At 38.9% G+C, this 12,332-nt stretch overlaps 1 protein-coding gene across 4 annotated transcripts in view; it reads left to right on the forward strand.

Moving 5' to 3' along the window:
- LOC110370363 (tyrosine-protein phosphatase non-receptor type 9) overlaps positions 1-12,332 on the forward strand; it is a 41,554-nt gene that overhangs the window by 2,345 nt on the left and 26,877 nt on the right. Inside the window, exons 1-5 of one of the 4 annotated variants that reach the window (XM_049846518.2) lie at positions 2,855-2,989; positions 4,238-4,428; positions 4,618-4,839; positions 5,106-5,195; positions 6,846-6,986. In XM_049846518.2, the coding sequence (XP_049702475.1) occupies positions 4,360-4,428; positions 4,618-4,839; positions 5,106-5,195; positions 6,846-6,986 (522 nt within the window). In that variant the 5' untranslated portion in view covers positions 2,855-2,989; positions 4,238-4,359. Of the gene's footprint in view, positions 1-2,854; positions 3,080-4,237; positions 4,429-4,617; positions 4,840-5,105; positions 5,196-6,845; positions 6,987-12,332 lie in introns of those variants that run through there. The other 3 variants (XM_064038856.1, XM_049846519.2, XM_049846523.2) reach the window with 3 other exon arrangements.

Here is a 12,332-nt window from a genome sequence, read left to right on the forward strand (position 1 = left end):
TGTTGAATTAATTGCTTTTGTGTAGAACAACACTATCTTTCGAAAGGTGTAGCGTTTTTGTTTCTATGTAACGAAATTAGATCACATTCAGAACAATGTGTTCAAGGAACCGTGTTTGGTCGGTTACGATATGGTTCAGAGCCTCACTATTCTCGCTCCTGGACACAGGATCTTTTATCCCTGCGGTGTCATTGACACAAGTTTAGCATGCTTTACATTACACTCGTGCTTGTATTTATCTATACAGTCACGAGAATGAATTTCGCTTGAGTTTGACTCATTCATGCCGTTTCTCAATAAACGATAAGACCCACACACCCCACCGCGATATTGGTGTTGTAACTTGTTTGATTTTCTATAGTTATACAATTTGTGCATCGTTGTTTGTGGGAGAGCGTATCTTTACTGTTAAACAGTAGATAGTATAACATTTCAGTCTGTTCGGCCATTGATCATCTATAATTACCGGAAGAGACTAGGACAAAATTATGGTAGGCGACATGTATTATTGTAATAACTCGTATTTTGTTCTTGAAAGAATTTCTGTTTCTGTGGAGCAGTATCGTACATAAGGCTGTAAAATTGTTCGTCTACTCCTTAGATAGGTATCGGTGTTTGTCAATATGAGTACCTGGCAGATAAGGTGGTGAACCCACGGTCAAATTTTTACGAGCTCTTGTAATCTGAGATTTGCTCAGGTGTGGTTTGTTCCAAGAATTGCCATTTTCGGAATATAAACCACTAAGGGTCAGTTCACACCGAGACGCGACGCGACGCGACGATACTCAAAGAGGCCAATGATTTCGCGCTGCGCCGCGCGGCGTTGCGAGACGCATCGCAACGCCGCGAGGCGCATCTTTTAGGGTCAATTCACACTGAAAGAGCAGCGGCCGGCAGCGGCCGTAAGAGCACGGAAAATGTAAGAGCGCGGCGCGATGCGGCGCCGCGCGGCCCGCCGCGCTCACGCTCAGTCCCTTGCAATTACGGCCGCTGCCGGCCGCTGCCGGCCGCTGCTCTTTCAGTGTGAATTGACCCTTAAAATCGTAGCAGGACGACGCCTCGCTGCGCAGCGAGGCGCCGCGAGGCGCAGCGGAACGCATCTACAAGCCGCGGGCGCCGCGCCTTCATCCTCTTCCTCTTCTGCAAGAAGTCCGATTATAACAAGATCCCAGTCTATCATTATATTTTCAATTGAGCACTCGACCGAACTGCATCAATTCTAAATGAATTCTGGACGGAAATAGTAGAGAAGTCGCCACAGCGGCCTCAGGCTGCACCTCGCGACGCCGCGCTGCGCCGCGCGAGGCGCAGCACCGCTCTTGCACGTCGCTCGTCCGGCGATGCACAGCTACGTCACGATACGTCGCGCCACGCCGCGAGGCGCCGCGCGGCGCCGCGAGGCGCAGCGCTGCGTGGTGCAACGTAATCTGAATTCTCACAATGTAATGTGTATCTTTTCGTGTAGTGAATAAAGTATATTCTGAGTCGCTCTGTGAAAAATGTGCGCGCAGCGTCGCGCCGCGTCGCGTCTCGGTGTGAACTGACCCTAAGAGGACTGTATGCGTCCGTGGTACACGTCATTTAAAAACACATCGGGTGGTCAGGTGTTATGAGTGAAGTATCTGGGGTTTATTGGAATGAGGAAAACTGGAGACGGAGCTATGGAGCTATGATATACCTAGGCCTAGTTTTAGCCCCGGTCTTACACAGATCTTGGATTTGAAAGCTAATTTACAAAATCTGGAGTAGAGCTATACTGCATAATATTTTTGGAGTTTTGATGCAACCTGGTTATCGAAAGGTTTTCCCCGCAAGTATCTGTGAAGCGGAAAAACAACAATTACTAAGTAAACAATAGCTTTTAGTTTAGCTGCGGTTCGTGTAAAAATACTTTGTTTGTATTCACCCTAATGCGTACACTTTCCTTCCGCTTTCTTTTAATTTATGAAGTTAACTGACAGCGGAAAGGTCATCTGGGTCAATGGTCAGTCCACCAAGAGACTGGTTAAAATAGACATTTCCAAAACCTACATATTTTTGATAAACATACATTTTACATATTTGGAAAAATATGTTTCATCACAAAAATTAAAAATTGCACTTCGATTTTCTGTTTATGCTCTGGCGTAAATCTGCAAAATAATAAAAACACGCTGTTCATTATTAATATTTCTTCGTTCGTCAGGTGCAGAAAAGACATCAACTGGCTGGTTATTTGGGTCGCACGGTTTTTGTTGTTTACTAACAACTTCAACGTCATTCGCTCAGGAAATTATACTGTTGCATGTTCCTGAGCACACGATCAAATCGTTGGCAATAGCTCAATCTAAACACATTTTTGGTTCCAAGAAATCAAATCAAGATAAATTTTAGGGTTTTCCAAGGTTTAGTTTACAGAATCTTTAGCGCAGTTGCCATCATCATTACCATCATAAAATTTTGGTTTAAATCAAGAACTCCTTTCTCGGTTTATGCTATTTTTTTAGTAATTGTTAGTAAAAAAATGATTGGATAATTCATTTATACTAACGAGATCAAAAACCAAAGTCTTCAATTTTTAATCAAGTATCCTAAAATCCTAATTCGTCTATACGTCTTTGAACACATGAATATGTATTATCAAAATTGAGGATTATGTATGTATTGAGAATACGAAGCTGCTAGTAATTGTTATTGATCGCGTGATCATATTTGAACGCGAATTTAGTACTCTACAAGTGTGGGATGGGTATTCTACTCGTTACCCTAGTTACAAACCCACCCCACTGTTAAGTGTTAAAGTGTATATTGTAATAGAATTGTTATTATTTGTTTGACGCATCGTCGGTCGTATTCCGTTATCATTGGTTCAAGCTCGCTATTGCCTTATTCATTCCATTCAATTACTTTTAGTCGGTTTGACAGTTGCAAGTCGGGGGCGCCTCCGTGCGATCGTGCGTGCGATCCTACGATAGGCGCTGTTTTTATTTCTGTTACGCGATCTATACACGTAATAATAAGTAGTCTAATAGTGCCTTACTAACAAACGTGTTATTGTGAAAAATATAAGCTGTTTAGTGCGAAATACTACGATTCTAAAGTAACTCATTGAATTACTCCGAATCCTGAAGTCAACTGCATGATTTTTTGTTTCTTTGAAGTTGTTGGTTCAGGCTCCCCAATTGCCCAATAAATTGAGTAATTGAGGAAGACCTGATGAGGAAAGTGAGGGTTTATAGTCTTTGTTTTTTAGCTTCCGACACGATGGTAAAAGTTATTTAAATGTTTATTATATTGACACCGCTAAATAATTATAATTCCGAGTCTTTGGGGCATATCAAGCTCGTCTTGCTTTTCTATTCTTAAAAAAATTATATTGAAAAACATAGTTTTGGTCATGCCGGTTTGAGTTTTAATAATTACGACAGAATTTGACACATTTTCAAAATCTGGAAATAGTTTTTAGCTATGCTCCCGTTTACTGCCTGATATTTTGATTTCATTAAGCGCATAGAACGTGTTACGGTCATAGTTAAACGAGCATGTGCTAAGTGCAGGTGTTTGGCAATAATATGTCTGTTGTGTATCGTGCTTGTGACGTAATGTCTCGAGGCCCCAAAGCTAGTGGTGTGCGTGGAGCGCGTGTCCGCTCATACTAATGTTCGGGACCCGGGTTCAACCGCGCTCGCACAGGAAACACATCCCGGAAGAATTAACCCGCCGCGTCCCACCCGTCTTATTTGCATCGATATACATATGCAACGGTCGCACCGCATCCCATCCGCTTTTGTGCTCGAGTGTCCCCCTTTGCCTCTTGTTTTCGAAGTTCGCTTCACACTTGGACCATTGGTGTGCTAATTAGTGCGGTCTTCTTGTGGCACACACGAGTTCGAAAATAGAAGTCGATAAATTGATTTATCTATGTATTTAACTACACTATACGTGTCCTTTGTTTATTTATTCCCTGATAATGACCTGTGAAAAAACCGAGCAGCTTATAATTTTCGAATCGTCATTTAACTTGAAAATAACCTATCCAATGTTTTGCTATGACCAATGGTTTATGGTAATGGTAATAAGTTCCATTTGAGAGAATAGAAAGAGGAATAAGTAACTAATAAATAATTTTCAAATCACCAGTAGGAAATTTGGTTTCAAAATGCTTTCATCATATTAATGGTGACATCACTTTTACCTGCAGGGAATTCTTCTTATCTATTACACATAAACGCATAATCATTTCTTTGGTTTCCGTTAGTCCCGGCTTACGTATCGACCCTGTCTGGAGCGAAGCCCTAATAAATTATAGCGATGAAAGTGTGACCGAATGGTGAAATCAAAGTAATATTTTAAATCATGAACCGTGCGTAAAAAATCATAATGAGTCAAAGACAACACCGATCGAAGATGGAGGAGGCGGTCATCCAGAGTTTCCTTAAATTTCTACGGGTACAAAACTTGCTTTATACGTATTATATCTATAATGAAAATGAAAGCCTCTCGTAGCCGTATTATAGTCTCTTATTTCAACAACAGTAATGTTTGTTTATTTAGCATCGTAGATGATATCAATATTTTCCCTTGGAACAATAACACTATCAAATAACATAATTATTTATGTTTCTGAATTGATTGCAGGCGACGAAGGCGTTTTTGGACGCGCTGAGCGAATCGGGAGCGGCGTGCGTGTCGCGTGCCACTGCGATCAAATTCTTGCTCGCGCGCAAGTTCGATGTGGCGCGCGCGCATGCGCTGTGGCGGCAGCACGAAGCCACGCGGCGCCGCGAGGGGCTCAACAAATTCGAGCCCTTCGAAGATCCGCTCAAATCCGAATTAGAGACAGGAAAATTTACTATATTGGTAAGCTAAACTGATAGCTGATAAATAGAACTTGGAGAACATCCTATATTTTTTCTTCTGAATTCGATGGGCTGAACTTTATTAAAACGTTGATCGTCTTCAAATCATGCGTTATTTAACCATCAATATCAGAAAGATGAAAACAGAGTGAGCCTATTGACAGTGGATATGTAATCCAATTCTTTACGAAAAATAATGCAACAAAAAAACAGATTGTTGTGGATACAACAGGGAAATGAAAATGATAATTATTTGTATTTTTGCAGCCAACGCGAGACGCGACCGGCGCCGCGATCGCAGTTTTTACAGCAAACAAACATTTTCCTACTCAGACAACACATCAGATCACATTACAGGTAAAACATGTTAACAATAATAGTCATTTCAATTCATTGATTCGGATATATTTGACCTATTTTCGATTTTACCGGCATACTATTCAAACGACGTAATTTATCGAAAAGGTTAGTCCTATTTTAACCTCCTCGGAAGTATATTGTACTTCTTGTATGCATGTATATAGAGTCGTTAGAATATTTTAGGCCTTGGCACGATACGTTTCGTATGTATGTAGGCACACTTGGTACAGTCACCATCGAAAGTAAAAGGGTTCCTTTATTACCAAGATAGATGCGCCTAATGTTATTTTCCCTATAAATGTCATGAACTCTTGACAATTCAGTGCAATATCGTAATAATTTGAAATGTATGTGCAAATTATGCGTAATATGAACGTCAGGAACACCGTTTGCAGTGATACATGCTCCCTTCAGTCTGAAATGTAACACCCGCTGCCGTCCATATTAAATTACACGTCACCGGGATCACAACAGCGGATTGCCCGAAAAAATTAAACGTCATATAATACAATGTATTTTGAACGCAGTTCCTACGTAAAACAACCACTAATGGGTTCATTAGGCTTTTTACGCTTTTGTTTAATTAAACGGATTTTATTAGCTTTCGACTCGATTCAAATCAGCCTTGAAAAGTCACGTTGTTATTGACAAATTATAGAATTTCGTTACAGTTTCGGTATTTTAATGAGAGAAAGTATTGTCTACAATTTTATATTTTAGTCGGAGGTTGCGAGAGATTGAGTGAATTTTCCTTTATGTTGAATCTATCTTAGGGCACGAGTTCGTAGTCCCTCAGGAAATCTGCAGACTCAGTATTAACGGCACTGAAATTGACTATCCTCCGGGATACCGATGCTCGCGCTTACCCACGCGATCCCTAGTGGCCTAATATCTCAATAATGATCTTGTATAATGCTAAACAGTGAGATCACTGTATTTTCTCTTCCTGTTTATTGAATTAATTTTTAATAAATAAAAATTAATTCAATAAATATACTAATATTATAAACGCGAAAGTTTGTATGTATGAATGTATGGATGTTTGTTACTCTTTCACGCAAAAACTACTGAATGGATTTTAATGAAACTTTACAATAATATAGCTTATACATCAGAATAACACATAGGCTACAATTTGTAAACATATTGTTCGAAATACTAAACCTGCGCAGACGAAGTCGCGGGCACCAGCTAGAGTAAAAATAAATAAAAAATATTCCACTCAACCGGAAAAACCTTAAAAAATTGTAGGAAACTCCATAGGAAATACGTAGGTACTGGAATTGTACTTCCCCAGGCAAATAAATATTTATTATTGGTTTACAAAACATTGATGAGTTTGAGGTTCGCTTTGAATGACTTTCCCAATTCTTTGTTCCGCGTTTACCTATTTACCCACTTCAACAAGAAAAACTTCATGTCGCAAAGACATTTTCAATCGTAGAAGTCGAAAAAGCACCTCACGTACTAAGTACTTATCATAAATTTATTGACCTAAATAAACTGAATCAGAAATGGATTTAGATAGACAATACATAATTTACTTTGTAGTATGAATTTTCCATTCAATATTAAATATACTGCTTATTTTTTCAATTTATATATTTTTTTCTTCGTATAATTTATATACCTGTCTGTTTTTCCCAGGGCGTGGTGTACCAATTGGACGTTGCTTTACAATCGGTGGAGACGCAGCGCGCCGGCCTGGTCTTCATATACGACATGACCGACTCCAAGTACACCAACTTCGACTATGAACTGTCGCAGAAGATTCTTACCATGTTGAAGGTAAGAACTTCTATATTTAGTGACGATTTTCAATAGTAGGACAGTTTTTATTTGAAGGAGGATGTTAGTCTGACAGATTGTTTAAACAAAATATCTAACAAAAAGTACTCTAATATTAATATTAGGTTATCTGTGTGAATTTAGATAAATCGGATCTTAGTTTGCCTTTAGGGCTCTTTGCTTTATCAAGCGAAGAAAGGTGGCCTTTCTGGAATGTCGTTTTTTCCTTGAGGATGCTTTAGTGTAAGATTGTTTGGCAATTTCTCGAAATTCTGCCATCAATTTTTGAGAAGGTCAAGTCGAATGAAAATATAGGATCTCAATGACAAGACGTCTTCTTGGCCAGGAAGAAATACTCTGACATGTGATTAAAAACGTCTGACGTCTTAAGATGGTCAGAAAGTTCCAAGAAAACGTATCTTTTATATAGGTACCTATACATCATGCAATGTTTCCGGCAATATTGCGTGACTGAGGACCAGTAACTGCGAAGCTCTCTAGCCTTTCCGTGTTTCCCTGTCTCTATTTAGTTAGTTAGATAAAAGGAGGAAAATCGTGGGTAATGTGCTCCAAACATACCTTTTGTAAAACTAAGGCACCGACCTTTGTGTACTAATGGTCCTTTCATTTATCAATTTGAACTTTTTTCACGAACATTTCCTTACGTCTTCTGTATTCAATGTGGGTTCCTAAGTATTTGTACCAATTAACAAATGTATTGATAATTTACCAGCTAAAGAAATAATTCTCGATAAGAAGAGTAATATTTAGTTTCATAGCTTGCAAGCCAACTTCTTCGCTGCAATAATAGATGGCAGCACAAACATCAGTAAGCCATATTGACTTTTGTGTATCATTGAAACAATTGTGTTTTATACATGCGACGCCTGGAATCATTTCTTCATTGCCGAAGTAAGACATAAGTTAAAGGATGCATCAAGGATACCTTACATCCCATAGTTGCAATTATTGTTATGTATTATTTTAAAATCCGTTTGACATTTACTTCTTACTGAAAATATAATTGAGCTTTTGGAGACTATTAAAAATATTAAATGTTGTTGTTGTGCACATAACGAGCACTTAAAATGTGCCGCTGCAGCTAATGGAAAGTTTCGCTATTATTTCACTGCAAGTAAAACTTCTTTCAATAATGCTGAGTTAGCTTTTGCTGGCGCAATTCAGTTTGGATTTCTCTTGGGAATCTACATTGCAGCAATTGTGTCTAAAAGCTACTTAAAATTTTAACAGACATTTAATTGAAGATGTTCAAAGCACTAATACATTATGTTATGGAATGGAACATATGTATGGTATGGAGTTTTTTGCCGGTTCTTCTCCATAAGACCCACTCTTTGGAACCGCCCAACTACATATCTAGTTCGATTCCCGGGTCGGGCCGAAATCGCTTTGTGGGTCTGGTGTGTTTGGGGGTCGCGGTGTGGTTTTTTAAACTTTCACAAAGCAGCCCGTAGTCTGGAACTTGGTGATTGATTCACCCGTGCATCGGTCCCATCGGATTATGAGAGTCAAGGAATAGGGAAATATGTCCTGCGCAGCTGGCTGATCTCCTTAAATAAGAACAGCCGCCGTGGTCGAAATCGGCCGTGGACGCCATTATTACATATCTAGTAAAATAATATTCTGTCTGAATTATATCAAAGATAGAGAAGTATTAAGTGATCACGTCGTCAATGTTTCCTAATCTTATTTCAGTTTCAAAATTCAATCTGTTGAGTGTTGATATATTATTACGAAAGCTTTATTCTTTAAATCTTCCGTCATGCATAAAAAATAAGACAGGCGCGTCCGTGTTATATCTTTACTGTAATATACTAGCTCAATGATTATGTTTTTATTTACGTAGTACATGTATTAAGAATGCTGAGAATGTTTCCATTACGTGTTCTGTAGATTTACTATTTTCATAAATAAATACAACGTACTATTATTGTTGCTTGAAAGCTTTAGAGAATAACGTTTGCGTTTATTTACGGCGTAGGGAGTCTAACATTCTCGTCTTAATTAGTTTTTAAACTATTTAAGTTAAAGATATAGGACTTTGAATTACAATGTTGGAGTCCTGTATTTAAGAGAACACACATGTTTTAATATTTTCTATTATCTACACGGAAGCTTCAAATTTTAGATATTCGCGTTGGAAGCAATTGGACTATTCGAATAAAAGATTTAGGCAAAGAAAATTGCCACTGCATTCTGCATTAACAATAAGGTGCTGTAGAAACGTACACTTGGAAATATGAAGGCCATGTAATACTAAAGTTTTCTCGGAAAATAAAAGAAAATAGAACCAAGAATTGCAAGAAAACCAAGGATAATTCTTATTCACACAAAAGAGACAGTTTTACTATTTAAAAATGGCATAACCAAGTAATTGCAATCCTTACAATGAGAAGCTGAAAGGACTTTTGTTGTTCTTCATCACGAAGGCAACACTTGAAAACAATAATAAAAGTGCACGTTATGACCACTACAGGAAGAATTCTATTTATGCCAAGACTATATTTCAAAAGAGTTTGCTTACCTGGCTAACATTTACAATACCTTTGTTACGGACTTGTAGGGAGGTATGCAATCATAAGAGAAAAAGCTATGAATCTTGTTCTTGAACAAAGGTACGTTGCAATTATACCAGGACAATTAATAAACGTTAGTGCAGCACGTAACTAGGTCATAGCGTCAAAGGTAAAGCGGAATCCGGATTTCGTTGCTAAACCCGGCAAACTTTGTGAGCGCTCAGAAGTTGAGTCGTATCAATCAGATCCAAGCATCGTTTAAGCGCGCGAGCGTGCATACTTGTGCGGTGCCTCGGGAAACGATACTTCTCAACACCAACTAGTTATGAACATCAATAACTTTATAGAAACATCAAGCTAATAATCCCTCTACAAAACGTAATGGAGATGGCATTTTCACCTTTGACTCTCTTGACGCAGTTTACGGTTAATAAAAAAAAAGTACTGACAATAAGGCAAGACAAAAGACCGGCTTAACTTTGTTTAAATAGGACATTACTTTTATTCGTCTATCTCCTACGTCTCGCGAAGTTGGGGACATTATCGTAAAGCTCGAACTTCTTTTGGGAGTTGCACATACGTATACGTACCGTACCTGTACAGCGTAGAAAGTTAGACTGGTTAGAAGATGTGAGATGTGGGCAACCTAAATTCCATTTTTTGAACCTGACGTTTCGATACGTAAATCCAATTTGAACGCGGCAACTTCGTTGATTAGTTGCAAATCGATTGTTTTCAGTGCAGACTTCGAAATACGTAAACATATGGATACGTCATACATCTCTGCATATTACGCACGAACATTAAAATGAATATGTAAAGCTACTCGACGCGTCTAGCAATGCGTATGTTTGGAGAGCATACGTCACATCGCATTAAGTTTCCTACAGTAAATGCTCTTTTCGGCCCACGCGATGCTTCTGTATTGCTTGTACTCTGACCTTTTCATTCAAATATTTACTAGCAATTTATCATGTATCACTATTATAAGATGACGTTAGTTCGCGAAAACTATAAATAAATAATTTAATAAATAAACCTTGATTCAATAAACGGGTATTTTATGTTCTCTGTACAAAATTTCATATCCCACGTCAGATTTATATGCCTGTAACATTTTCCAGCTGAACTGGGGAAGATATAATTTGTTCATCAGTTTTATTACCATCGATATAAACGTTCGAACGGCGTAAATTCTTATTAACGACTTCTGTAACAGGCCCTTATCCTAACTTTTGCGAATTTACAGATCCAACGTGGCCGCTACAACAATGACCTTGAAACTTTACGAGGGGATCCCAAAAATGCTAATTGTTTCACATTTAAATAATGAATGATTTGTTCTTGCCATATGTTCGTGAATAAATTGACAAGAATCAATAAATAACGGCCTCGGGTTTGGAGTCAATTATGCGAAAAATCAATAAAAGACACATGAAGTGTTGGCGGCACACGGTATTCTGCATAAATAAAAGTTCGAACGTAGTCAAACGTTTTGGATTTGTATTGACAAAACTGAAAACGCCGACTGCGTATTTTGTTACTCGTTGATAAATATGTAGTAGACGACAACCAAAACAAAAAGCATATTTCATGCATTATTAAACTTTAAAACGCAATTAGAGGACATAGCACACACGTAGTGTTTCCAGTTAAAAGTTTCCGTTTGAGAAGCGTATTTCCCTTTTGAGCTAACTCATCGCGTATATTGAAATTCGTAGCTTCATTTTGGCGTAGCGCGGTGGGCGGATGCGAGCCGTAGTCCTCTCGTAGCCGCCGCCCGCCCCTACGCCGCCGGCCTCCCGACGCCCGACCGAACCTGACGTCAGTCGAGCTCGCACCGGCGAACGGCTCGTACGCGTTCGTCACGTCACATCGCGCGCCTATTTTACGCCGACACCGGGAGATACATCTTGGGATTGCGTGATAAATAAATATATACAAACAATCTAATCAGATTCATCCTTTGAGACAGTGTACAGTGATTAGTATACCGCAATAGGACGGTTACTGAGTGCGAGCTAACAGGTGGCGATTGCATATCAGTGCTATTATTGGTTGTTGTTGCCATCGAGTGGTGTTCGGTGCCAGTGCTATTAGCCGTGGTGGACGGAGGTGCATTCGTTTGCACAGCTCGTCGCCTGGCCATAACGACAGTTTACTGTGAAGTAACTGCGGATCGATAGTAACAGCTGAGCCGATGGTATTCGCTGCCCGCATTGCTTATCTAAGGTACGCTGATAATACTCTCTCATTGACCTATTTTATCTACGCAATTGTCTAATATACAAAACAAGTAAGTATATAATGGGAATCTTTTATGTTGATACACATTTTTCTTAAATGATTCCCCGTCTTTTGTTATTTTAAATAGGGCAAAATAAGGGAAATGGGTCATTAATCTTTTGTGTTGTGAACGTACATGGATATAACAACACAGGCTGTTACTGAGTTAGGGTATTTATCGAATGAGCCGCTGTTGGTGTTACAACATCAAACATGTTAACACTGTTACCTAACATGTATAATGTATACGCTAACACGTGTATATTAATATTGTCATGTTTGTTGATAGTATCCTCTATTGACTCTAAATACTTAACACAATGACAACATTTAGCCTTGCGAAGCGTTTGTTTTGATCGCGAAAGGTCACATAAACGGCAAAAAAATTAGCGGCGGAAAATTACCGGTTCGTTTTAGGAATCATTAACTAAGGTGGAATGTAGAGAACGTCAGATGACACAAAGTCCAGCTTTGTATCGGCAAAAACAGATGTGTTTTGACGCAATACGTCTTTCAGTCATTT

The sequence above is a fragment of the Helicoverpa armigera genome, chromosome 17, assembly GCF_030705265.1.
Source record: "Helicoverpa armigera isolate CAAS_96S chromosome 17, ASM3070526v1, whole genome shotgun sequence".
Lineage (NCBI taxonomy): Eukaryota > Metazoa > Arthropoda > Insecta > Lepidoptera > Noctuidae > Helicoverpa > Helicoverpa armigera.